Source organism: Penicillium cataractarum (assembly GCF_028827025.1).
Source record: "Penicillium cataractarum strain IBT 29864 chromosome Unknown utg000010l, whole genome shotgun sequence".
NCBI classification, from domain to species: Eukaryota; Fungi; Ascomycota; class Eurotiomycetes; order Eurotiales; family Aspergillaceae; genus Penicillium; species Penicillium cataractarum.
The window spans coordinates 248583-274748 of NW_026622746.1; the positions used below are offsets into that span (position 1 = coordinate 248583).

Below are 26166 nucleotides of genomic sequence, written 5' to 3' on the forward strand. Positions count from 1 at the left end.
ATCGTAGAAACGATGTAATTAAAATCTGCGTCGTCGACTGTGGTCCGGGAAAAGGAGATTATATTTCATCTTTTTTTTAACCTCCCCTCTTTGCTTCTCGGTGCCTACTGGAAAAGATTAGTTGGACTGGACAACGTGCTGAATTGGGTGGGCTGCCAAAATGTGATTATATCCTGTACGTTTAGATTTTTTCCGCGCGGGGGGCGCGAGATGGGAGGTAGACCAGACTAGTCTTCTCTTCCGTCTGGTCTCCATGTGTCTCTCCATGTTGGATCCGCAATTTATTTCTTTTGTTCTATTGGGTTTCCCTTGTAGATTGCAGTTGTTTCCGTATTCTCAATGACAGCACTTCGTGATTGATCCTGAGATAAGTAGACGTTACGAACCATTAATCCTATGGTCTGAGTGTTTCCCTTGGGTTGTCTCCTCGTTCCCTGCCTTGTAGCTTACATTCTTGAATATTGAGAAGCTCACAAGCCTCATACCATGGTCAGTTCGCATATAAAATTGTAAGCTAACTTTTTCTCCAGGCCAAGAAGCACTGCCAACTGCTTTGCCTACACTTTGACTTACACTTATCCCTTTGCTCACGGGACTATGGACTTGATATGAAGACCGTATGGATCATACTACTGGTTAGGTTTGCCTCGCCCTCTTCTAACATGGATCGAATAAACCCTTTCATCTCGCACAGGGATATGAGCTTCTAATCAACTGCCAGATCGAACTTTGCGCCATGATCCAACAGACACTGCACGAGGATCTCGTCTTCTGCTCTGATAGCATAACTAAGCGGGGGTTGACCGTAGATGTCGACCTGATTAGGATCTGCACCTTTCTCAAGGAGAAGCTTCACCATAGCGGGATTTCCTAGATATTCCGTGCTGTCCTTTCTATGGAAGTCCCGCCAGCTCTCATGCCCAAGCTCTACGGCCCAGAAGAGCACGTAGCGGTAGGGGTCAGCAGATCTCCAACTGGGCACGTTTGAACACTTCAAGTTAGCATTCGCCCCCTTGTCCAGCATCATTTTCACCATGTCCAGGCCCTCTTCGAGTACAGCCAGTAGTAATGGTTGTACCCAATCCTCTGCATCTTCATCTTCTCCATCTTCGGGAATGTCCTCCTGGTGGAACTCAGGAAATGTGTCGTTGTTGAGTAGCATTCCTGCCATTTGATGGTTGCCGAGTGTCATACATAGTGCCAACGCTCTTGTGCGGATAACAGGTGTCCGCTTTAGCAGGATCTCGGCAACCTCGTGATGGCCTTGTCTTACTGCCGCCATGAGAGGTTTCCGGATGCGTGCTGCTGGAGGTAAAGAACCACTGTTGACGTCAGCTCCCAGCTGGAGAAGGAGTCGAACCATATCAGCCCTCCCATCTATAGCTACTTGGAAGATGAGGGTCGGCATGTTGGGACTCCCGTAGTACCAGTTTACTGCTGCATCATGGCGCTCGACCAACTACTGGATCATTGAATGATGACCTCCAATCATGGCAGCCCAAAGCCCATCTTGAATCTGCTCGATAAAGCCATCTGCCCAACGTTCCTTAGCGTTTGCGACGAGGAGAGCGACAATACCTTCATGCCCATGGAACGCTGCCAGCCATATAGGGTAGTGATTCCCATGACTGGAGATGCTCTGGTGAGCACCCTGACTGAGCAAGAAGCGAACGAGCGAAGTATGGCCGTGAATGGCAGCGAGGGCCAACACCGTGAACCCTTCCCTATCTCTAACGTCAACATTGACTCCTCGTTCAAACATGAATCTCACGATCGCCTCGTGGCCACCCGTGGCAGCAAGAGAGGCAGGATGAGTTGGGAAATCCTGGTAAACTCGTTCTCGGATAGTTTTGCCGTACGCATTGATAACAGGGCCATATTTGGTTGGACCGGGACCAGAACTCGCAGGCAAAGGAGCACCGGCGTCTAATGCCTTTTGGAATGTGACCATATTTCCATGTTTAGCTGCCCAGGCGAAGGCGGTGTTATTGCCATGCACCACGTTATAGCGATAGAGAAATGGGGAGCAAATGGCGTAGAAACGTCGGCTAGTTTGTGCTACTGCCCAGATCGAGGATTCAGGAGACAGAAAGGAGATAATGTGGAGGATGATCTCGTCTGGGAAGCTTTTCATTTTAGGTATGCTTCTCACAGCCCTGTGGGGGCCGTGGGAGGGTCCGGGGTTGGAGGAAAGAGCCTCTGTGATGTCCTGGGAGAGAAACTGGGGGTGGTCGTAGAGGGAGGATTGATGAAGTGCCTCCAAAGACATTAATCACCCTAATACACGTAAGGCTTTGGTGGCGCAGTTTTTGAATTACTGTGTTGGCAGTACTATTGTTAATGATGTTTACTGGGAACGATAGCTTCGTCTTTCATCGGCGTGTTTGATAATCGATATACCGACTAGGAAGCGCTTGACTTGATTATTATTGAGTACTGGCTCCAAGTTAACTACCGTGAGTATATTACCTGCGTAATATAGACCGAAGGACAATATTTTTGAAGAGGTTGCTCATGGAATTTCAGCTTGAAAGGAATGATGAGAAGGCTGGCGTTAAAACTACTTAGCGGACATGGGGAGGCAGGACAAGGATCTTGAGGAAGACAAATGAGATGTATAGTCGATGTAGGTAGGGATCGGTGAAAAGGCAGATGGTGCGAAAATACTCAACTCAGCTAGCTTATAACGACATAGCCGTATTGTTGGGGGATAATTTTTCCATGGAGCCTTCCCCGTGCATCTATACTATGTCGACTTTCGTCTAGGATGGGAAGCGGGTGTTCTGATGCGACCTTCTCACTATGCGAGTGGCAAATAAGATTAATGCTGTGGCACTATAGATGTATGAAATCACAATTCCTCAAGCCTTGATATCAAATACAAAGTGCTTTTTTATCCCACAGATTAGTTCAAGTATGAAATCTGTGGAGTACATAGTCCCACGCAGCGACTTCGGCAAGTGAGGCCGAATGCGGCATCCGATCTCTTATCGATAAGCGAACAATCTTTTTCCCTCAGAATTACTACGAGTCCCCCGCGTGAACCAGAAGAGTCATTCGCCCAGCTCTTGCGTTTCCAAATTATACCAGTCGCCATGTCGGCCCCAGCACCATCTTCCCAGTCCTCCTGCAAGGTGATGCTGTCCAAGCACGTCGCCAATGGCCTGCTCCAGGAGGTCCAGGAGGGGCTCAAGACCCTCGAGAAGCCGCCGCACTTGGTCGGCTTCCTGGCAAACCATGACCCTGCTGCGCTGATGTATGCGCAGTGGACGCAGAAGACTTGTGAGGAACAGTAAGTTTTCTATTTTTTCCTTGTTTCGCGGCGTCAATGGCTCTTGAATGTGGTTTTTGGTGGGGGTGGCCTGGGTATGATTCATACTTGCCCCTCCTCCAGATTGCGACGAAGGAACACCATATACAACCCCACATGCACCGCGACTCTCAAGCAATAAAGATCCTAAGCTAATAAAGTATCCTTATTTACAGTGGCTTCAAGTATTCCCTCCGTGAAGTCTCCCGCGACGACATCGAAGAGGCCATCATCTCTGCCAACGCCGACTCGGATGTTGACGGCATTATCGTCTACTACCCCATCTTCAACAACCGTCACGACCAATACCTGCAGCAGATCGTTGACGTCGGCAAGGATGTCGAGGGTCTCAGCCACCGTTACATCTTCAACATGTACCAGAACATCCGCTTCCTGGACCCCGAGACCAAGCACCAAAAGTGCATCCTGCCTTGCACCCCGCTGGCCAACATCAAGATCCTCGAGTACCTCAACATCTACAACACCATTCTCCCCTACGGTAACCGTCTGTTCGGCCACACCATCTGTGTGGTGAACCGCTCCGAGGTCGTTGGTCGCCCATTGGCCGCTCTGCTGGCCAATGACGGCGCCTGCGTGTACAGTGTTGATATTACCGGTGTGCAAAAGTTCACTCGTGGCGAGGGTCTGAAGAACCGCCGGCACGAGATTGTCGATATGGAGGGTGCTACTCTGAAGGACGTGGCGCCGCTGTGTGATGTTGTCATCTCCGGTGTGCCCGGTGACAAGTATAAGTTTGATACTAGCCTGCTCCGCGAGGGTGCTGTGTGTATCAACTTCTCGAGCGAGAAGGTAGGAATCATTCAATATCCAACTTTGTCAGCTGTGCGTTGTCTAACATGCTTCTCTAGAACTTCGGTCCCGAGGTCAAGGAGAAGGCCTCCCTCTTTGTTCCCTCCATTGGCAAGGTCACTATCGTCGTCCTGCTGCGGAATCTGCTGGTAAGTAACCATCGTTTCGTCCCAATACTAGAGACGAATTTCGGCTTTCTAACAGAACTTTACAGAGACTCATCCAGAACCGCCGGGTGGACAACGTCCAGCCTGCCGCCGCCACCGAGCGACCGGGCACTTTGGAGGCGTCGTCTTAGAAGCCAAAATCGAATTGATGGATGTTACGAGGTTGTTATGTCTGAAAAATTATCTATATAGACTCTTTTGTTTTTAGCCATTTTGAGTACACTGGGGAATGTGATCGCTCCATTCTCGTTGTTATTGTTCCATCCTTGTATTCTTCCCACCCCTACGCCTGACTACAGCAGAGGATGATATTCTCAAAGATCGTGAGATTGTCACATTTGACTAAGACATGCAAACCCGCTCTCGCATTACAAAATGCATCTTTTTTTGTCCCTTCAATTGGCCGTCGTAACATCACCAAAAGCCAAAAAGATTGATATATGAGATTCTGAACCAGCCAAATACCTTCTAACGTCTCTTGCCAGCACTTCCGGTGCTTTCCTCTTACTTTGCTTTCTTCTCGTTCTCCTTGGCTGCCAATCTCAGCACATCAACCTCACTGGCCAACCAGCGGCGGTAAGGCTCGGGGTGGAAGACGCCGTCGGCGGAGAACCAGTTGGTAAAGGGTGCCTCGAACTTCTTATCCTGCAGGACTTTGCCGGTGGGCGACTTGTATACCACGTGTAGCTTGTATGGGACGGAGTGTTTCTGCACGGACGAGGAGATGGAGATCTATTTGCGTAGAGATGATTAGTCGATTGTGTTAACAGCAGTGCCTATGCTGAGCTTTTTGGCTAGCAGAGACATTGTATCACTTACAGTCTCTCCAGTCTTGCGCTTTCCGTAGAACACCTCGCCAGCCTCGACGGCCCAGATCCAAAACGTCAACGCGCTATTAAGGATGAAGTATGATACCACAGCGGCAATAATCCACGGTGACGTGGTCGCCTCCCAGCCTAGTTTGCGGTCCGCATAGAAGGTGAAACCTGCAATTGCGACGGCACTGTATCCTAGCACGAAGCGGATGTTGCTCTTGGTGTTGTCTACCGCAAAGGTGTAAGGCGCAGGAAGGTTCGTTAGATAGGGGAGTAGAGCATCATCGCTGGTTGACTTGAGGTCTGCATGTTTGAATCGTGTTAGCCTGGACTCGGAGACTTGGGTATTGCTGCTGGCGAGGACAAGGGCATTCGAACGAAGGAGTAGACCGAGGGCGCTACGGACCGTTGGTAGAATAGACTGGCACCTTGTGGTCCGCCATGGATGCAATTCAAATCAAAAGAAGTCAAGTGGAAAATTAAATTTCAGATATGGCTGCAAGTCTGGTAAATAAACAAAGCAGAGACAGGGTTGTGTCGCAGACAAGATCGCCGTGTTTATCGCAAGGACCCCAAGATGCGGCGTGGCCCTTTGGAGAGAGCTGGAGCTAAGGCGGAGCCAATGACACGCTGCCGTACCTCCGTCAGGGTTCGCCTTCCATCCCCCTCCGCAGCCACGGACAACTCTCATCCCACCAGCAATTCCTTCTTCGTCCTGGTCTTTCGCCATGGCTGTCCAAGGCGTTGAGCAGACTATCCTTCGGGATCCGGCTCTCTTGTGAGACCCCCATTCGATGCTGTCACGACACCCGAGCTGACCCTTACGATGTAGCTATTGGATCCTCTTCCCCATCTCGGTGGTTATGGTACGTTTGTAACGTGGACGACTCGAACAATTTGAAGAGACAATCGCTAATCTATCGTCCGATCAGATCCTGACCGGTATCCTCCGCCACTATGCGACTGTTCTCATGAACACTCCCCCGAAGCCCGCCTCCACCCTGGCCGAGTCTCGTGAACGCCATGCTCTCCTCCGCGGTGTCAACCTCCGCAACCATGCATGCTCCGTCCTGGACCGCGAGTCCTTCGAGGCCCGCAAGAACTACCTCGTTAACGGCTTCCGGAGTGGCGCGTTCCTGAAGGACCCCAACAACCGTGGCCAGCCGCCGGCGAACCCGATGACGGATCCAGCAGGCATGGAGGCAATGATGGGCATGCTCAAGGGAAACATGATGATGATGATTCCGCAGACGCTGATCATGAGCTGGATCAACGCTTTCTTCTCGGGATTCGTGATCTGTAGGTGGACAACTAATCACGATGGGCATTAGAACGTGCTGACAGGGGAACACAGTGAAATTGCCATTCCCGTTGACTATTCGCTTCAAGTCTATGCTGCAGTCCGGTGTTATGACCCGTGATTTGGATGTCCAATGGGTGTCCAGTCTGTCGTGGTACTTCCTTAACTTGATGGGCCTGCAGTCCGTTTTTGGATTCATTCTGGGCAGTGACAACGGTAGGCTATTTCCGGGAAATGAGGATGCTATTTTCATATCTGGACTGATTGCTGATATCCCTACTCTACACAGCTGCCAACCAGATGGCCCAGCAGATGGGTATGGCCAACCCCGCCGCTATGATGAACCCCATGCAGCCTGGTCAGGACCCTGACAAGCTGTTCTTGAGTGAGGCGGAGAATCTGGAGGTCATGGAGCACTTCTGCATTCTCGATGGTGTTGAGGAGCGAGTTCTGCGGAACTATGCGCCGGAAGTGAACTAATTGATGATATGGTGGGAGTATTTCATGCTCAGTGTCGGTGTAAATATCCGCCCAAATGGAGGGCAACTCACTGGCTCTGAATAGATAAAAAGGCATTGTGGCGTTTAATAGGCAAAGCCTTTACATGTCAATTTACTTGTAAAATGTGTCAAAGTCGTTCAAATAACTATCATCTCATTCATCATGAAGCATCTCATCTCATAATCTCATAGCTATGTACGGTCAATCCGAGCGGTAGTTGATCACCCCATTCAACACCCAGACTTCTCCATTTGCGACCTTCTCGGCAATAGAATTCACCTCGATGTTTCCCGGTTGCAGCTGTAACCGATTAGTTAGTACCACTGCAGCGAAGACTACTGAAGTAGAACTTACAATAATCTTATCACCCTCTTTTGTCCACTTTAGCTTCTCCCCGCCCAGGCTTTCGACTTCCTCGCCGGCATGCCACGGGCTGACAGGAACGATATGGGCCTCTACGAAACGCCGCAGATTGCGTCTCGCCCGCTCCTGTCCATCAGTGCCCTCATACGCACTCAAATCTCCAAATTTAGCGTAGTCTTCGGGATCCTCCCATGGCTTGCGCGGTAGATCTTGCACGGCGCTGTTACGAGGGGCTAGGACTGTGATATTGCGGGAGGCGTCATTGAGGCGCGAGGAGATCGAGTCGAAATCTCGGGTCATCTGGGCAAAGATGTTGATGCCTTTGGTCTTTGGAAGAACATCGGAGACAACTGGTTGATCTGCTCCACCAACGACATCCTCACTCGGTTCCGTCGTCTGGGGTTTGAGAATATCTGGGATGAGTTTGTCCATGATGGATTGCTGACCCTGCGCAGGAACTAGCGGCTGCTGCTGTTGTGAAACAGGGAGAGATAAGCCCCAGAGTGCAGCAGCAGAGCTAGCAAGGTTTAAAAGCAGAAATATCGATGCAAGAGATCCTATGTCTTTCATCTTGAGTGTATGCAGTCGTTATCAAGGACTCGCATGCCACTCCCAGCCATGACGCAACATCCGCACGTGATGTGGAGTGGCCTGGTATCACCTGACTGTTATCGATAAGGACCACAAGAAATTGGGAGGAGGGGGAAAGGAAGCCCGGTGAATGTCTTATCTCCCAGCTCACTGCACTTCTTCACAAGCTTGGCCTGACCCGGCCGATTAATTGGCAAAATGTCGGCCCTGCAAACATTCATGTTAGTTGTGGAGCACGACAAAGAAGAAGCTAAACGCATCGCTGAAGGCGTCGCTCAAGGTCAGTCCGATCATCGGCCCACGTTCCCCCGCACTCACTACGTTCGTGTGACTCTAATCGAGGATTCCAATGCAGATGTCGAAAGCAAGAAGACTACCCTCATAGAAATTGTTCAGCAACTTGGCGAATATATCAATGATGAAGATCCTATACTGCGTGGAAAGGCCGTCTCCTTCCTCACTTCGGTCATCAAGGCGCTGCCACCCAAGTTCCTGTCGCGACAACAGATCCAGGTCTTGACGTCGTTCTTCTGTGATCGGATTGAAGATGGAGGTGCGGTTGCGGGATTGGATACGCTGCAGAAGCTGGATCGGTTTACGAAGGGATTGGCTGCTGAGATTGCCCAATCGTATGTTGATTTCGAGATATGCTTCAGCAGTTATATGCAATTGGGGCACGTGGTACGGCTTGATAAACTTGAGGCTAACTTATTCATAGTCTGTTCTCCCATTTCCAAGACCTACAATCCCGATCCCAATCGCAGCGATTCCAAGTTTACCAATTGCTTAACGAGTTGATGTCATCACACCGTGCGGGTATGTTGGGTAGTTCAATCCCTTTATCTCGACATATCTGATCAAAAACCAATAGCATTGCTCGATATGGACGAGGTATCTCTCGTCGGTATTGTGGATCTCATGACAGGCGAAAAGGACCCACGCAATTTGATGATGGTGTTCTCTATCTTGAAGGTCGTCATGATGGAATGGGATATCACAAACCACGTTGAGGTATGTTCAATACCACTAAAGCTTTTGCATCCTTTACTGATCGACCATTGTAGTTGCTCTTTGATTCGGTGTACAATTACTTCCCGATTACCTTCCGACCTCCACCAAACGACCCCTACGGGATTACTGCCCAGGACTTGAAAGGCCGCTTGCAAGACTGCATCTCTTCTACTAGACACTTCGCCCCTCACTCTATTCCAGCATTGCTCGATAAGCTTGACTCTACCTCACCCAATGTCAAGGTATGTGCTTATTTGTAGCAGTAACCTTCACAGAAACTGATACCCTTCCAGAAAGATGCCCTTAACACATTGATCGCCTGCATTCATTCATACGATCCCGACACTGTGTCTCGCTATTCCATCACCATCTGGGAGGTGCTGAAGTTTGAGATTCTCAATGCCCAAGAAGAGTTCCTGTCCGAGTCTTCTCTCCAAGCTCTGCAGTCTATCGCGCAACGCCTCTCGGAAGGGGTCACTGAGGTCTCTCAGGACCTGCCTCTTGCACAGTATTTGCGCCCAATCACTAAGGAATGCAATGAACAATTGCAAGAGCCCCAGCAGAAGCAGGCGAAACCCGCCCAACAGATTCTCCGATCTTTGTCATCTGCTTCACCGATTGCGTTTACCCTCATCGTTCAAACTGTTGTTGCCCCTATCTTCACCATTTACCAAGAGGCAGATGGTATTGCCAAACAAAGAGCTCTTCTTGAAACCCTGTCAGTACTTTTCGAGTCTGCAATTCAAGTATTCGGCCAATGGACAACCCGAGGAGATGAGATCACTCTCGAGAATCCATTGCTCGAATTCAAGGATCAATTCTCGGACGTGCTGGGTCAGGCATTGATGGGTGCTGCAAAGGAGGAGGTTTCTTTCCGAGTGACTGCTCTGAAGGGATTCCTTCGTCTTTCCACTCTGCGGGATTTCTTCCAGGATAATGAGATTGGCTTGTTCGTGCAGTACCTGGATGAGATTCTGCTTCAGGAGGAGTCTGTTGGCAGGGGTGACCTGAAGAAGGAAGCAATTGCGGCACTGGCTGAAATTTCCAAGCACAAGCCTCGTCTGATCATGGATATTACTTTCCCTGCATTTGTGGCGACACTTCCAGATGAGGATGATGGCACAAACTCAACTTATCTTTCCACCCTAGATACCTTGGCTCAGATCAGCGTTGAGAGGGACATCTTTGAGACTCTATTCCGACGTCTCTTCAGCAAGTTGACCATCCTACTCCAGAAGGAGCAACCTGGTGCCATTGCGTATCCAAGGGCCATTCTCATGACCCTACTCTATGTCATGCAGCAAAGGAAGATGGATTCTGATCCGAGCGTGGATCTCTACTTCGACAAGATCGTGGTCGGTCTCTGCCGCAGTGCCTCGGAGTCAGCGTCGGGCAAGGGGAAGAACCAGATCCTCAACGATGCCACCATCCTGGATACGCTTGGTCGGCTCTGCAACCTGCTGGTGCGATCTGTCACTGTCCAGAAACAGGAGCAGGTGGCAGAGAATGTGTACAAGCTCTTCTCTGCGACCGATGATTTCGTGCCTATTCCGTTTTCACAGGACGCAACAGTCGATCAGGAGCGGACCATCATAATTTCCACCTATCTTCTCGCAGGCCTGTCTAAAGACTGTGGCAACCATATCCCTTATACCTCTCCCAACATGTCCGAGCTTCTTTCAGATCTAGTGCAGCGCTGTGTATCTGAAACTTCAGAGCCGGCTACACATCTCGCCTTCCTCCGTCATCTAGCTCTGCTTGTCAACAAGTTCCTGTCCAAGGAAGATTTGAACATTGCAGAGAAACTCTTTGGTTCTCTCGTTTCCTCGGAGAAGGAGAGCTACAGCCCTGCTACAATCCGCACCATCTTCTGGCTGTCCAAGGCTCTAGTCCTCCGGCTTGCCCCGACCACCACCCATGTTCTTACCTCGCTCATGGGTCTTCTCTCATCACCCGACCAGCAGACCAGCACCTCTACTGCTCGCGGGTTCTCTATCCTTCTCGGTGACGATGATGTACTTTCCACGGCCAACGGTGCCTCAATCCGCCTTTTATGCAAACAACGTGTCTTCACAACCGTCATCCCGATGATTTCTTCTCGCATTCGCGAAGTCAACGTTGCTGGTAGTGATGTATCTTCTAAGGGGTTGGACCACATCAAGCCGGCTCATCTAACCGCGCTTGCCGGTATCCTCTCTACCATCTCCACGGCCCTAGTCATGCCTGAACTTCCCACTCTACTCCCTCTCCTCCTCCAATCTCTTGACCTCCAAACATCCGACTCTGTCGCTGTCCGAGCAGCTACACTCGACACCCTAGCTGTAATCATCCGCGATAACGGCGTCGCTGTGATCGACAAGTGCGGACATGTCCACAGCCTCGTTGTGAGACTTCTCAAGACTACTGAGATCAATGCCAACGTCGTCAACCCACCTCGCCTCCGCGCTGATTCTCTGAAGTGTCTCTACCTCTTGGCTGCTAAACAAACTCCTGGTGAAACTAACTCTCGCCTACCACCGTCTATCTCCCCGCTTCTACCAGAGAAGACGCAGGTGTTGCGCTCTCTGCATGCTGTTTTGGATGATCCCAAGCGAGATGTGCGCAAGGCAGCAGTCGATGCTCGCAGCGCGTGGTTGCGTGGTGTAGACGATGCCCCTGAGGAGGAGGATTGAACAGAGTGACTGCACGTGTAGATAGGACGACTTGTTTCGGTGGTATAGCCGTGAAGTACGTCTTGATGTCCGCTCGCAATATATAGTTCCTAAATAAATCATGATTAGAAGATAGACTCTCTTTCACTGGTAACAAAGGCTCAATACCCTAAATATGTAGATTAAACTCTTGAAGGTTCGCTAGGTGAATATACGTGCAAGCGCCGTTTGTTTTGGTTGTCACCCACTTTCTCACCACGCTTCATTCAAGTGCAGTTACTTCCTACTTGAACTTAGTTCAATAGTTCTCATCAAAGTAGATAAAATTTACCAATCGAAATCACGTTCTCCTAACCATTAGGAATTAGAGGTGGAAAATCCTATATCTCCGATTCCCAACCTTCACATTCCATTGATAGCAATACCTCTGAAGGAATGAGAGATACATGATCTGTTTCATGTACGTGTCATTCATGTCTTTCATACGATAATGTTTCAAACTACTTTGACATATTCCCCTCCTTTGGACAGACGCTACCTACACCTAAGGATGTATTGTTCTGTGTGATGCTTCCACCGTGGTGGAATAGGTGCGATAACACTGCCGTTGGCTAATATAGCCAAAAAGTCGCCTGAACATCATCCAGAAGCGTGTGACCACATCGGATCCTCACGTGACGGCCGGCTGGCCCAATGGCAAGGCGCTTGACTACGAATCAAGAGATTGCAGGTTCGACCCCTGCGTCGGTCATTCTTTTTGATTTTATTTTTTTCATTATATACACCCAATTAATATACTTGAATCTTGAGGTTTATTAGTTAGTGGGTTTTCTCTTTTTTGCTTCTTTTGCCCTTCTCAGAAACCTTGGTAGAACCTACAAGGAAGGCCAATCAACCCAAAGGGTAGTGACGACTCCCTGCAGTGATGAGTTGAGGGGGATATATATCTTGCGTGGGTAGTGTAGTCTGATATATTGCGACACTACCTAATTTCCAGTAATACACACTAAATTCCTCGACTTTCCGTTTCTCAGTAAAATTCCTCTCTATAGGAATATAAAAACGGATCTCATCATCCAAATCTAGACTCTAGCGATTGAATTGCCAACCATTAACAAACGTTGCCCTAGCATTGAGTTACATCGTGTCAGGCCCCCCGAGGCTGGGACCTTTGTACAGGCCCACCAACTACATATCTAGGCCAATGGTGATACTTGGTTAAAAAGGATCGGGCTCGCTGATAATTGGATGTCCTTGCTTTTACCAATGCTCGGAAACGAGATATTGCACGTGTTATATGCCCGAGTTAAGGAAGTGTTCGGGCAGCTGCATATTGGCAGCTGCGACCGACGTCAATTATCGACTCATATACACCCGTGAACGAATATTATTCTCCTTGTCCTTCCGTCAATTGAATTACTGCAGTAAGCGTCGCTCTAAATGGGCTGGATATTTGGAACCTACAGCCTCGTGCTGCTGGCGTTATCCCTTCCCCCGGCCTCCCTTGCCAATCCCATCCACACCGCCAGTCCAGTGGTCGACCTGGGATACGCCAAATACCAAGGCGTCTACAATGGCGCTTATGGTACCAATATATTCAAAGGGTGAGACAGACTACGGTCATATCGCAAGCAAGTCAATGGATATACTCGAGCTAACAACTTGGTAGAATTCGATATGCCGCCCCGCCTGTAGGAAAGCTACGTTGGCAAGCTCCCCAGCCACCATCAGTGAACAGGACAGCCGTCTTATCAGCAACGAAGCAACCACCTCTTTGTCCTCAGTCAGGAGCGGCAGAACTACCAGAAGTCTATGGCTTCAATTCAGCGTTGGGAGACGAGGACTGTCTGTTCCTGAACGTGTTCGCCCCTGCAGGGGCAAAAGATCTGCCTATCCTTGTATGGATTCGTGAGTCTCCTACCATTTTACTTTATTTAAAGGAACCACATGCTAATATTTATAGACGGCGGTGGTTACGGGCTTTTCGGCGCGACCTATGATCCTAGTGACTGGATGAAGACCAATGACAATGGCTTCATCTCCGTCATGATTCAATATCGACTGGGAGCCTTTGGCTTCTTGTCATCTGAGGCCGTGCACACATATGGTAAGACCAATGCTGGTCTTTTGGATATGCGGTTTGCCCTGGAATGGGTGCAGCAGCATATAGCAAAGTTCGGTGGAGATCCATCTCGTGTGACCATCGGAGGCGAGTCTTCAGGCGCTGGAGCTGCGATGCTGCAGGCTATGGCGTATGGTGGAAGAGAAGATGGGCTATTCAACAATGTAAATGTGACCATTGATGGGCGGTAATCCTGAGACTGACCTGACTTCGTGCTAGATTATTGCTGCGAGTCCATACACTGCGACGCAGTTCGAGTATAACGACAAGATCCCGACGATGCACTATCGCGACTTCGCAGCACGAGCGGGATGTTATGAAGAAACGAGCTCAAATGACCCGTCTACCTTTGACTGTTTAGTCCGCACAGACACAGAGACACTCCAATATGCCAGCGGCAAGGTTTCCACATCAGGTGCATGGGGTACCTGGGCTTTTTTGCCTGTCACAGATGGAGAATTCGTTCAGGACCTTCCATCAAAACAACTGCCGGAGAAGAAAGTCAGTGGCAAGCGGATTCTGTCTGGAGTAAGTCAACATGACATAGCCTACCACATTCCTAGGGCCCGTGCTGAAATCATATAGAATAACGCCAATGATGGTGTCCCCTTGAGTCCTCCAACTTTGAACACTACGGCCACCTTTATACAATACTTCAAATCGACATTTCCCCGATTGACGCCCGCAGATTTTGCTGAACTCCTCCAAATATACAAAGTACCATCATCATCTCCCGAATCAACTGGCCCTCTTTACGACACACTCGGCAACAGTGGCCCAACAGCCCTCAATCAATCCGAATTCGCAACAGGCCTCCAACAAACCGCCTTCAACATCTTTGCCGAAACAGCTTTTGACTGTCCCTCACATTGGCTAGCAGATGCTTTTTCTTCCGGAGCTAATGAAGAGCCCAACGATGAGAAAGAAAGCTGGAAGTATCAGTACTCAGTGACACCAGCATACCACGGGGCCGATCTAACATCCTATTTCTCCGTGGGAGCATCTGTGCCAAATGCCGGCTTTAGAGATGCATTCCAACGCATACTGGGGAATTTTATCATAAATGATACACCCGTTATATCCATTAGCGATGCCAAAGCTGGAATGGCTAATGCCACCGTTCCCGAGGGCACAGATGGTGATATTGATTGGCCGCGGTGGAAAGAGGACTCGCCTGTGCTGATGAATTTGAATACGACGGGTGGAAATTTGGTTAGGCAAACGGTGACTGATCATCTGTCATATTGGCTTAGAGAAGGATCAGGAATTACGAATGAGTTTGGGCTGGCAGATGCTAGGGCGTGGGAGGGTGGTCGTGGGGAGAGGTGCAAGTTTTGGCAAAAAGTGGGATCGCGAGTGCCACAGTAGAAGATTGGACGCTCTCTATATTATTAGGCATTTATAGATGGAGAGATAACGATGGTTGATTCTCTAGCCATAGTGGTATTCTAATTCACAGTCAGGGACACTAAAGCACTCGCCATGTTTCTCTCCTTTCCCAATTTTCCAAACGAGAAATATGGCAATTCCAATGCCAAACCAAGTCTCCAAATACCCCTAAGCTCGCGTCACATTCTCATGACTTGAATGACCAAATCAAAAGTTCTCAGCCCGTCAAAGACAGGCTTTGCCCTTCACCACTGAGAGGGACTGTTCATCATGACGATTTCCATTCTAGAAATTTGATCGACTGCCTCTTGTTGTCTCCCTTCCCAGCTGGACCAAAATTGGAAAACCCAACTGAATCGATATTTTCAACAACAGCAGTAGCGAGGCCCACCAGTGCACCCAGACCATAGTGACCAATTGACTGAGCAGTCGGTGAAGCGGGCGCACTGGTGATAAGTCCAGTCTCGCCTCCCAAGATGTCGATGGGACACCAATCGCGGTGATCATCTCCAATGGTGGTGGGGACAACACCACCGAGAGCTGTTTGAATAGCCGGGCTTATCAACGCAATCTCCCACCACTGCCGATGAGCCTTGGTCATGTCATCCAAAGACTTGCAGGTTGCTTCCAAGATGTCGCAATTTGATGGAAGAGCGGTGAGTACCAGATCTTGGATCTCAGTGACGCGAAGTTGAAGGCCGCGCTTCGAGATTCCACCTCCGATGTTTCTCACATACCGATCGTTGGCGCAGCGATGGTAGGTTGTGCGTTTGAGCACGACCTTCTTTACGCTTAGGAAATCCTTGTTGAAGCGGGTTAGTAGGCGAAGGTGCGTACGACCAGGCTCTACCCATAAGTTCTTTGCTATGTATTGCACGGCACGCTCGACTTCTGGATCTGGTTTTCCATGGGCACCCATACACCCGCGCAGTACCGCTGCAGCGTCCCAGATACGGTCTGGATAACTGATATGAACGGAGCCTAGGGTCACCTTGGGAATCTTGATTGTGGGATTGCCCTTCTCATCGATAGAGATGACGAGGGGCAGGCCTGTCTTCAAAACGCAGTGAAATTGATACTCAATGTTGAAAGAGGACGTTTCGCTTTCGAAGAGACGGACTCCATTGGCGTGGATGTCAATAAGGTGACTGATGTCAGCGGGCAAGGTCGTGAGTCTATTGAAGAAGACTGTACTGGGCCCATTGAGGACTCCTCGCGGACGGACCACCTCCTTCATTTCCTCAAAGCTCATGAAGCTATTTTCTGCGGCTCCCAACTTATTCATGATAGTGATGATGCCGATCTGGATCTCTAGCTCCAGAGGTCCCGGGAAGACTTGAGCAGTAGTGAAACAGGGAGTAAGGAGTTCGTAAACCTCTCTGGTGAGTTCAGGATGTATCGAACACTTTTGTGGCTGGCCCTGGGGGAGTTGAGGATTGGCTGGCATAGGCACGCGAACTTTTGTTGAAGTATCAGCCTCATCGAAGACCCTCCAGTACTTCTTGGGGACTTTAGCATTTGCCTTGGCAATGAGATTTTTCCTTTCATCGCCACTGGGATTTGGGGTTCGTTGGTTCATCGCTGAATGGAACTCTCTCCTGTCACGGTTGGCTGGATCGGCCAGTCGTTCTTGAACAGGTCGGCTAGTCGCATCACGCTGGCTCCGGGAAATTGCCTGAGAAGTCTGTGGATGATCACCAGAGGTACCGCTGGGGGAGGATACGATAGTCTCTGGACTTCCAATGCGCTCGTGTGAGTAATACGCCGGGTGCTGGTAATCAGCGCGTGTCTGCTGGAAATTTGTATCATGAAAAGGCTGCTGATGCTGCAAAATGGTCTGAGCCAGGTGAAGAGGCCACAGGTAGACATCAAAGATAGACGGTCCTGGAGTGGCAGAGTTGGTAGGCCAATAAGGCCCTGCAGGATGCATTGGCGTGGCACCGACGCCATGAAAGCGCGTTTCATAACTGAAGTGACTAGAGTAAGTGGTCTGACTGGAGTAAGTGCTCCACCTAGGGTACTGAGGGGATGCGCCCTGGCCATCGGTCTGCTGGGCCCCGTGACCTGGTGTACCGAAGACCCTGCCCTGACTCCAGGGATCGTGGGGGCTCACGTTCATGTGGTGAGGAAACGAAGCATACGAAGAAGCTGAATATGTTTGACTGGCCGGGGCTCCGTAACCGGCAATTTGTGGGACAATTGGACTATTGATAGCCCTACCTGAAAGCTCATCTGCCGGCCTATGAGCCTCTCGATTTCCACCCAGTAGAGTAACTGACTCATCAGCAGCCACAATATGTTGACTAGCCGATGATCGAGGGGTTCTCTGACCGTCATCTGGTAGGGCAACTGGGTTCTGGGAGGCAAGAGGGATCGATTTGGCCGGCCGAGGGGTCTCTTGGTCGTCAACTGAGCCGTCATGACCTGTCAAAGCAGTAATTTCGTTGGAGTCAGGTGGTAATCCCGATGATTCAGAGTTCTGCGAAGCTGCATACTCAGATGGAGCATCCGATATTTCTGATCTCGTCGATTGAAGCCCAGTTGACTCGGAGCGAGCATCATTCATTGACGAAATGGTTGATTGAAACAAAGATGACGATGAAAAACGCTCGGATGATGATTCTCCAAGTTCAAATTGCAAGCTTGAGCCCATGGTGATCGTGCTATTCGTAGTAGCAGGCTCATTACCAGATAAGTCGATGAGCTCATCCTGCGCATTGTCGGCGACGGGTCCGGTGCTAGAATGGGAGACGGGCTGAGGAGATCTTGTCATTGCCTGTGATGTAGAAGGGAACCCGGAACTTGAAACAGGGGAAGAACCGGTCAACAGTGGCTTCTCTGGTGAAGATTTAGGACCTTTCACGCCTTGAATTGATGATTTCGGAACGACAGTCCAGGGGTTATGTACGCCGGAAGAAGATCGACGTTCCACAGACCTGGATACTGCAGGATGGAGTATTCCAAGAGGTTCAGAGCGCTGAGGCTCAGACTTAGCAACAGCTGCTTGAGAACTTGCAGACGCTCTGGACTTTGCAGATGTATCAGACTGCGTAGGCTTTCCGGAAGTTTCCCGAGTCGTAGTAAATACAGGCGACTTTGACTTCGGCAAGGGTTCGCCATCATCAGGCAAGACTGGCCTGCGAGTTTTGACCCCCGGTATTTTGATGGAAGGCGACGGAGTAGACTCGGGTCGGTACACCGGGACAGCCCCCTTATCGGACTGGGCCCTTTCTGTCCCTGTGCTCTCTGATACTGCATAGATGAGCTTCGAGTCAACATCCTTGAATCCATGACCTCGTGAATTTCCACTAGGGACAGGCTTGACCACCGGTGTGGCTTGCTGACGCAGAAAATCGAGATTAGAGTATTGTGCCCCTCTATCTTCGCCCGGCTCGCCGATCTCCGGGTAATGGAAGCTAGACCAACATCTAGTAGTCTCACGATGTCTAAGGAACCACGGACAGTCGATTTCACCGGGATTACGAAGGTGCTCCGAAACTTGAAAGAGATTCGTAGACGGATTGATACGGCAAGAGACAGGGAGTGTGGAGTCGGCGATATTGTTCTTGATAGCGGAACCTGGATCCAAGAGGATGCGTCGGGGTGCGATGTCGTTCAGATGCGCGAGTTCCAGAAGACAGAAGCGTAGACCGTTGGTATCCGGGACAAAACTTGTATATGCTTGGCAGGGGATGTCGAACAAGGCCTGCAAAAGTAAGATGCCTATCGGTGACTGGAGTAGGAATCTATAAATCTTACCAGAAGACTTTCTAGCTTCTCGAGCTTTCGAAATGCATCATCAACCTTTTCAGGGACATCCGCAGACACACGAATGAATATATCCTTGGCCTCGGAGTGTCCCAGACGGATATTCGCACCAGTAGCCACAGCGACTCGCCCAAGCATGCGATGTTGGTCTTTGCGGAAGTACTTGACTCTGACGATAGATGGGTTCCAGTTCCGGGAGACTTGAGAGGGTGCAGATGTCGTCGTAGAAGTCAAAGAACTCTTGTTGCTCTGGACATCTATCTCCTTGATGAGAGATGGCGCCGTGCCATATTTCTGACCCTCTCGGCTCTCTAAGGCGGCCCCGACGTCAATTTTGACGATCTGGCGGATTCGTGGCTCCTCCTGCATTGTAGGACTGGGTTAGTGCTCAATGGCCTGGGGAGATGTTGGTATCAGGAGAGAAACTGACATCAAGTAGGTTATGGTGCATGTGCTTCTCTACATAGGCTTTGATGCAGGCTACCACGGCGGCTTCAATTGAATCGTCAAAGGAGCCTTTGACGACCAGCACCTGAAAGATACTTGATTAGTATGAAAGAACTAGAAGGAATTGTAATCGAAAGAGGTACTCACATCTTCATCAAGAAGATAGGTAACTTGCGTATCAGGAGATTGTGTTCTGCACTTCATTAGCTGGTATACTTTGAAGGAAATGAGCTTCCATACATGATCTCCTCCCGTATCTCACGGACCTATATATCATCATGTTAAATGGCTGACATTAAGCTGCTCAGGTCCAGAAGAAGAACTTACCCCACGGTCATGGAGACCCCACAGACAGGCAACTTGCAACTCACGCTCGGTCGCCATGATGATGTGATGTGATCAGCCAAGACTGATGGACCATACGATGATCTCCCAAGCGTCGTTCTCTATGAGTGTGTGAGATCGTGAACTAAATAGTTTCCGATGATAGAATATGAGAGAGAGACTCACGTAGCTTCACGCCGAGAGTGGGAAGGAGAAGCAAAAATTGCGTAAGAGATGTTCAAAGATGTAGATGGATTTAAGGGAGACAGAGAAGATCCGACAAGAAAACTGGATGTAGGGAAGGATATCTAACCAAAGTGGAAGCAATATGACCAAGGTTAGCGGGAACTTCCATAACAATTAGTACGGCAACATCTCACATAAAAGTATGCATCGAAATGGAAATCCCCTTCTCAGCATACAATAGTTGTCGCTCCCAGTAATAAACTTCCCGGATGCCTCGTCATCAAGGCATGACGAGGCTGCTAGGCATACATAGTGAAAGGCAAATAGGCATCTGGTGATAAAAATATTATGCAATTAACCCGTCCAAAATAAGGAACGGGGATAGAAGATATGTGAATAAAAAACATCAGACGAAAGGGTATTGGTACAAGAAAGAATAAGAATATCGCCCATTGATGGGGTGTACCACAGAACAAAAAGGCCATATGCAAATGTGCATGAACATAGAAGAAAGAAACCGAACCAGATCATGCAGGGTCATCACGGCATCAACTCTAACAATGAGGAAGGGTAGGTAGGGGGGAGAGAGGAAGAGTAGAAATGAGGAAAAATAGGGTTGAGGAGCAAGGGCAGGGGAAGCGGCGGCAAAGAATGGTAGAAGAAGGAGGAGGACAGAAAAGAGGTCTGGACCGAACTGCGGCAATGGGTATCTTCGCTGCCAAAACGCCAGGAACCACGAAAGGTATGAACATGAAGAAAAGATGGTCGAGGCAAGAGAGGATATGTCGGGAGAGAAGTAGAGGGAGGAGCGGCGTGTATGATGGGATGTCGGATGGCCTCGAGATGGTTAGGGCACGAGCGGAGGAAAGACGGGTTGAGGTATCGGAATTCGAGGAGCAGAAGACAGGAGAGGACGGGACAGGACAGGACAGAGGATCTACGAGGATGGTTCGGGCGTTGGCTGCTCTTCGGCCTTGTCCTTGGCCTTCTTGTTCTCATTGAGCTCACTCATCCGGATCACCCACTTCATCTTGTCCTGAGTTTCCTTGAGCTCTCTGAGAGTTGCATCGATCAGTTCGTTGTTGGCGTGGGCCCGATCGACGGTACCGCGGAACTCTTTGTCCTTGGTCTCTTTGTAGCTGCTGTGGAGGGCCACGGCCTTCTCGTACCGCTCGTTCATGACCTCAATCTCTCGGTTCTTCTGGTCCCCAATGACCATCAGCCGGTCAGAGCACTCGACATGGGTGACCTGCGCCTTTGCCATGGAGTGCACCTTGTCCCAAGCGTCATCCACCCGGCGGCCCAAGTCGTTCTTCTCCCGCTTCGTGGCACTGCTCAGGACCTCGTACTGGTTGCTGTAGTACTTGGCCTCCTCTTGCAGCCGAGCCATTTCGCGATGGTGGTTCTCACGTTCCACGCGCATCGCCTCATTGGTCTCGTTTGCCACGATTTGGGCGTCGTGGCGCTTGGTGCGCTCCGCATGTAGCTCGGCGCGCAAGTCCTCGATCTTGCGGTCTTTCCGGTCGATGGACTTGAGGCTGGTGTCATTGACCTGCTCCTGGTGCTGGAGGCGGTCGGCCATGTCCTGCAGTTGGAGTTTGAGAGCCTCGCTGATTCGCTGAGACTCCTCCGCTCTGGATTGCCAGAGGGCGGAGTCCCGCTTCAGACGAGCAACCTCCTCCTGCAGGTTGTGGATGACACGGCCGGACTTGCCTGTCGCCGCTGCATGGCCGACCGCCGACCATTCTGTTGGAGCCTCATTGCCGAGGCGCGGACTCGCCGAGGTGGGGGCTGGCGCGGGCGAATTGTGAGAGTCTGCGTAGCGATTGAGTGATGGTTAGTACGTGCCATGTATGAGAGTAGGTACAATTAGATTTTAACCAACCTTTGGGGCCTTCTAGCGCCATTTCCTCTTCAAAAAGTGCGTTGAACCGGTGCATGTTCAACTGAGTGTCCACCACCGCAAGGTTCACTTGCGGTGCTTCTTCTGGGAACGAGATCAGCGAGTCAGTGCTGATCATCTCTGCTGCCTCGAGTTTCCTCGAGGAGGTCAGTTGTCGGATCACGCGCCCCACGGAAGACATGTTGAAGCTGTCAGGGGATTCTGGTGACAGGCGTTGGGGGTGCGCGTGATGGACTGTTGTTGACGAGGAGAGGGGAGGAGGAAAGAAGATCACGTACCGTTTTCGAACTTAAGAAGGGCCAGATGCGACGATGCGATCCTGTCGCGGAGTCTGACCATCGCCGAAGCAGCGGCTTAATCGGGAAGTCCACTCGACATCAAAGTGATGATGGGCGCGCCGGAGGTCAGCGGATCGATTTGCCCGCGCGGCAAAAGCGAGAATTTTATGATATAGTCGTCAATGCTCACAGAGCAGTCCAAGGAATACCGAACGAGTTGTCAAAATTAACGGGAGCGTGAACGGAGAGGAGGAGGAGGATGGAAAAGAGAAAGTGGGAGTGGAGGGAGTTGTGGTTGACAAGATTCCCTTATCGATTATTATTTCAGGCACGGATCGCGCTAACTCGGCCGCTAAACCCAATTGGTAAGCTGATCTCCGGGGTGTTGCCGAGTGGCAAAGAGCAATTAACTACTGCAAAGTGGTCACAAACTTATGGTGAACCTGTCATATCAAAGGATGCTTAATGACATCAGTCACGATCATCTAGCATACGTGTAAGAAACTGGAGAGATCCGTCAAAATATCCTGAAACCAAGTCAAATTTCCTCCACAACGCCCCACCAAAGCCGCCTCTCAGTGATATGAAGGGGGTATTGGATTATATACATGAAGGTAGCCCAATTCAACATAGGAAAGGACCCGGAGATGAACAAGGAGAAGACTATTTTAGAACGAATGGAAGGTAACCGTGTACCCAACTAAGCATCATCAAGCCCGGTAATTTACTGAACGAGATACACCAGCATACCCAGAGCACCCATGAAGAGCTGTGAGTAGGACTGCAGAGATGAAGCACGGCCATTCTGAATGCTACCGGTCGCTGAGGCTGCCTTGTCATTCTTAACATTGCTGGTCTCAAAGGGTTCAGCAGCAGTGACGGAGTGGACGACGGTAGTTGAAGAGATCGGGCTGCTGGAGGGAGTAGTGCCAGCAGACGAGCTGATCAAAGGCTTGCTTGTCGTGGCAGTGGTCTGGGTAGCAGAGGTTTCACTGCCAGTGGTGGAGGAAGAAGAGGAGGAGCTGCTGCTGGTCTGAGCAGAGTTGGTATTGCTAGTGGTGGCAGTGTTGGTATTGGTAGCAGTGTTGGTATTGGTAGCAGTGCCAGTGTTTGTCTGTGAAGACTCCGAAGCCGGCACGGCAGGCCCGGCCTTGAGAAGAGCAGAGTAGTTGCGCTCGCCACCCTGGGTTATCTGGAAAGCATAGTCTTCTCCACTCTTGACATTGTCACCGGGGGTCCAGGTGAAGGTGCCATCCTTGGCCTGAGCAGTAATGATCTCAACATCCTTAAGGTCGGTAGAGGTTCCTTTGCGGAGGGTAAGAGTGACGGGCTAAATGCAGCCACCCGAGTCAGCAGCTTCTCATATCCCAAGCCTCAAACAAAATCATTTACCTGGTCAGTAGCACCACCCTCCCATGTCAGAGTAACAGGCTTGCCAGCTTGAATGTCCTTAGGCCAGGACGTGAAGGCAAGAGGGTCATTGGCGTAGGCGACAGCAACGAGGGAAGCCGTGACGGCGAGGACTCCGGTGAAATGCATGGTGACAGATGAAAGACAAAGAAGCGAATGGATTCGATTCGGATATTAAGGACAGTAAGCTGTTAAATTAGAAGGGTAATGGCGTATAACGAAGTCAACGTCGAAGGCGGATAGGGTAGAAGAAAGCATGAGATACCGGTGGCGCATCACGATGCTTTATTCTGCTGCAAGAGGAACCTTGATCTCTTCCAGCCCCGCAAATTGGACCTGAATTCTCGTTCTCGTGCGTTGACATTTTATTGTTGATGCTTTGGCGAGTCTGGGAGAATGCGACATTCCGAGGTTGTGGAGGGCTTCAAGGTCTGCCCAATGAAGTATGCGATTTCAAATGCTTGAAGGATCGTAACCAATAGGCGATCGGATCATCGTAGGAAAAATCTTCCGCTTGATAGATTTACTTTATTTCGCACCAAGTTACGCTTGAAGGAAGTGGTCAAATGGGCTTCTATCTATTAACAGAGAAGTACCGACGTCGGCGCTAATTATTTTCCAAATCCTTAATAGAATAGAAGAGGAAAGTTTCAGGATTAATTGTGTAATAGAAGTGCGCGTTCAATACCAGCAGAAGAATAGTTCCATGGAACCTTAGGAATGTTATCCCTTCGCAAAGTCTTTAGACACAAATCAAGGTAGGGTTGGAGCTAGCATCGTCCCAGGCTGCAATTTGAAAACACAGCATTTCGACAAGCATTTCTAAGAACCGCTCTGGACATTGAGTACCATACCAAGGGGTGGTCAGTGTCCAAAATCTGTGTTTACACTATAGCCGCTCGGTCGATCATATAGTCTGCAAGGGCGGCTGCCCACCCCGGCTTGACGTCTGTGGACATCAACAGTCTAGGAATCTCATTTAGAAGGAGAATTCCACGAATTGAGCACACCTAGTTTACTGACTCTAATAGTTCTATATGATCTTGCCAGGACGGATTGATTATCTACGATCGCGTGACCAGTGTCCTGAACCATCATATACCCTGAGCCGATCCCCCTTTCATGACTCAAGATCGGCTTGAGGATAAACTCCACACATTGTCCTCCACTGTTGAGATTGCCTCGCGTGGGCGCAAAACAGCTGAATTGCCTTATACCCAGAATGGAAGTGGCTCTAGCACTGTCCAAAATGAAATGCCAGCAGAAGACCGCTTATTTGTCGATGGGGGAATTAAAACTACAAACAGAAAATAGGATTCCTTTCAAACGCCCATGACTTCTAGTATATGCTCCTATATGCAATGGGTAATGTCTGCCAGGTAGGGATTATTACCTGTCTAGGCTGCCACCGCTTCTGACCTCACTGAATGACTATGTACTTCCGTCTGCACTTCTGTCAATAGCCCCAACAAAATCCTTCAAAAAGCTCCAAGCCCCCTTCGCCTTGTATCCCTGTATATCCCACTCAGTAATACTATTGGGAAAGAAAGGAAGAACATCCAGGAGACTCGCATCATGCGCAATGATAACCATAACCTTAGCTGAGCCGTCAAACGGTAGCATTTTCTCAAGAGCTACCTCGGCATCTCCCAGATCCTCGTTCATTCCGGCGTTCAGCTCGTAAAATGGGGTGACTTTGGCATCCGAGCCTCTTGAATTTGCAGGGGAGATGGCTTCGAATATGGAACCGGGACATGTAGAGATCGAGATTGTATCCTCTTTGAGGGGTGACGGACTGATTTCGATCGGAAGCGGGAGGTGTTCGGTTGGTCGGTATTCTCCCGGGTGATGAGCGATATCGCCTCCAAGCAAGATGAAGTGGTTCTCCGAGGTACGGGCCAGAGCGCTAATATGGTCATGCGCTATGAAATTATTAGCAATCTACCACTTAGGAAGGGATTTCTAAGTACCGTCAATAAGAAGTACAGATACTCACTATGCCCACTTGATTTCAGCAGGTACAGGCTGCCATCTTGGAAAAAGTCGATGGCCAAAAAGCCACCAATAGTGACAGCATCACTAAAATCAAGCTCAACCAATCGACGGCCAAAAAAGGCATCGTCAGTCACCAGAGCATCCGTATTCGTAGGATAACCAGGAAACGTCGTTGTGTCGCGCTTGAAGCCCGGACCAACGACCAAGTCCGTGGACGAAGGGAAGAGTGACGGATCTCCTGTATGGTCTATATGGTGGTGGGACCAGATAATAGCGTTGATCGATTCGAGAGGCACACTGGCGTTGTGAAGTTGGTCAGCAACGTCTTGCTCAATGTCCATAATTGCTTTAGCCGATTCGATTTGATTCAGGACTCTCAGTTCAATCGCGGTCAGCATATGTCGCATCATGTTCTGCATGGATGAATAGCCAGATGCAGGTTTTAGATAGAGATGTTGCTTACTAGGGGGCGGAAGTTTCTCCTTCCAATCTTTTCGCAGCCCAAGGTCAAAGAGAACCTTTTTGTTTATCCTTTTGTTCTCGATTAGGAAGCTATAGCAAGGCATGTCAAGCAAGACATGCCCTGCAATTGGTGTTTTAACCACGTAAGATGCGGGCACAGTTGTTCGTCCTCCGTAGATAATGGACACATCCACGGTTGTGTCCCTATAGTCCGGTAATTCTAATAGAGCCATAGGTCTCAACAAAGATGGGAATATCTTGAGCGAATGCAACGGGCTTTAGTTAACCCAAAGTTGGGTCTCTGTATCGGATTGATCGCATCATAGAGAGGCCTAAAGGGTCTTTTATCTTCTTGGAAGGATT

The 26166-nt window shown here is 49.8% G+C and overlaps 12 protein-coding genes across 12 annotated transcripts; 4 read left to right on the forward strand and 8 right to left on the reverse strand.

Moving 5' to 3' along the window:
* Positions 1-706: 706 nt before the first annotated feature.
* N7496_012249 (uncharacterized protein) lies at positions 707-2269 on the reverse strand (the record flags this gene model as incomplete). Its single annotated transcript, XM_056705162.1, has 2 exons — positions 707-1434; positions 1483-2269. 2 exons carry the CDS (start codon positions 2267-2269, stop codon positions 707-709), a joined length of 1515 nt encoding a protein of 504 aa, XP_056549060.1.
* An 826-nt stretch (positions 2270-3095) lies between these two features.
* Positions 3096-4418, forward strand: N7496_012250 (methylenetetrahydrofolate dehydrogenase (NAD(+)); the record flags this gene model as incomplete). The annotated part of the gene is made up of 4 exons (XM_056705163.1): positions 3096-3292; positions 3487-4120; positions 4180-4269; positions 4335-4418. The coding sequence occupies 4 exons, from the start codon at positions 3096-3098 to the stop codon at positions 4416-4418; spliced, it is 1005 nt and encodes a 334-aa protein (XP_056549061.1).
* A 373-nt stretch (positions 4419-4791) lies between these two features.
* N7496_012251 (signal peptidase complex subunit 2) lies at positions 4792-5545 on the reverse strand (the record flags this gene model as incomplete). Its single annotated transcript, XM_056705164.1, has 3 exons — positions 4792-5019; positions 5107-5405; positions 5509-5545. 3 exons carry the CDS (start codon positions 5543-5545, stop codon positions 4792-4794), a joined length of 564 nt encoding a protein of 187 aa, XP_056549062.1.
* Positions 5546-5830: 285 nt separating this feature from the next.
* N7496_012252 (ER membrane complex subunit EMC3) lies at positions 5831-6882 on the forward strand (the record flags this gene model as incomplete). Its single annotated transcript, XM_056705165.1, has 5 exons — positions 5831-5880; positions 5935-5968; positions 6035-6401; positions 6457-6618; positions 6692-6882. 5 exons carry the CDS (start codon positions 5831-5833, stop codon positions 6880-6882), a joined length of 804 nt encoding a protein of 267 aa, XP_056549063.1.
* Positions 6883-7104: 222 nt separating this feature from the next.
* On the reverse strand, positions 7105-7836 carry N7496_012253 (uncharacterized protein; the record flags this gene model as incomplete). The annotated part of the gene is made up of 2 exons (XM_056705166.1): positions 7105-7203; positions 7258-7836. The coding sequence occupies 2 exons, from the start codon at positions 7834-7836 to the stop codon at positions 7105-7107; spliced, it is 678 nt and encodes a 225-aa protein (XP_056549064.1).
* Positions 7837-8055: 219 nt separating this feature from the next.
* On the forward strand, positions 8056-11540 carry N7496_012254 (MET18/MMS19 family protein; the record flags this gene model as incomplete). Its single annotated transcript, XM_056705167.1, has 5 exons — positions 8056-8486; positions 8576-8673; positions 8729-8868; positions 8922-9110; positions 9162-11540. The coding sequence occupies 5 exons, from the start codon at positions 8056-8058 to the stop codon at positions 11538-11540; spliced, it is 3237 nt and encodes a 1078-aa protein (XP_056549065.1).
* A 1419-nt stretch (positions 11541-12959) lies between these two features.
* On the forward strand, positions 12960-15009 carry N7496_012255 (putative carboxylesterase; the record flags this gene model as incomplete). Its single annotated transcript, XM_056705168.1, has 5 exons — positions 12960-13123; positions 13189-13427; positions 13483-13805; positions 13861-14169; positions 14227-15009. 5 exons carry the CDS (start codon positions 12960-12962, stop codon positions 15007-15009), a joined length of 1818 nt encoding a protein of 605 aa, XP_056549066.1.
* Positions 15010-15298: 289 nt separating this feature from the next.
* N7496_012256 (uncharacterized protein) lies at positions 15299-19167 on the reverse strand (the record flags this gene model as incomplete). Its single annotated transcript, XM_056705169.1, has 2 exons — positions 15299-18736; positions 18790-19167. The coding sequence occupies 2 exons, from the start codon at positions 19165-19167 to the stop codon at positions 15299-15301; spliced, it is 3816 nt and encodes a 1271-aa protein (XP_056549067.1).
* A 19-nt stretch (positions 19168-19186) lies between these two features.
* On the reverse strand, positions 19187-19629 carry N7496_012257 (uncharacterized protein; the record flags this gene model as incomplete). Its single annotated transcript, XM_056705170.1, has 2 exons — positions 19187-19330; positions 19573-19629. 2 exons carry the CDS (start codon positions 19627-19629, stop codon positions 19187-19189), a joined length of 201 nt encoding a protein of 66 aa, XP_056549068.1.
* A 1063-nt stretch (positions 19630-20692) lies between these two features.
* On the reverse strand, positions 20693-21997 carry N7496_012258 (uncharacterized protein; the record flags this gene model as incomplete). The annotated part of the gene is made up of 3 exons (XM_056705171.1): positions 20693-21570; positions 21641-21859; positions 21937-21997. 3 exons carry the CDS (start codon positions 21995-21997, stop codon positions 20693-20695), a joined length of 1158 nt encoding a protein of 385 aa, XP_056549069.1.
* Positions 21998-22660: 663 nt separating this feature from the next.
* N7496_012259 (GPI anchored serine-threonine rich family protein) lies at positions 22661-23475 on the reverse strand (the record flags this gene model as incomplete). The annotated part of the gene is made up of 2 exons (XM_056705172.1): positions 22661-23266; positions 23329-23475. 2 exons carry the CDS (start codon positions 23473-23475, stop codon positions 22661-22663), a joined length of 753 nt encoding a protein of 250 aa, XP_056549070.1.
* Positions 23476-24777: 1302 nt separating this feature from the next.
* On the reverse strand, positions 24778-26036 carry N7496_012260 (MBL fold metallo-hydrolase; the record flags this gene model as incomplete). The annotated part of the gene is made up of 2 exons (XM_056705173.1): positions 24778-25268; positions 25343-26036. The coding sequence occupies 2 exons, from the start codon at positions 26034-26036 to the stop codon at positions 24778-24780; spliced, it is 1185 nt and encodes a 394-aa protein (XP_056549071.1).
* Between the last annotated feature and the right edge of the window lie 130 nt (positions 26037-26166).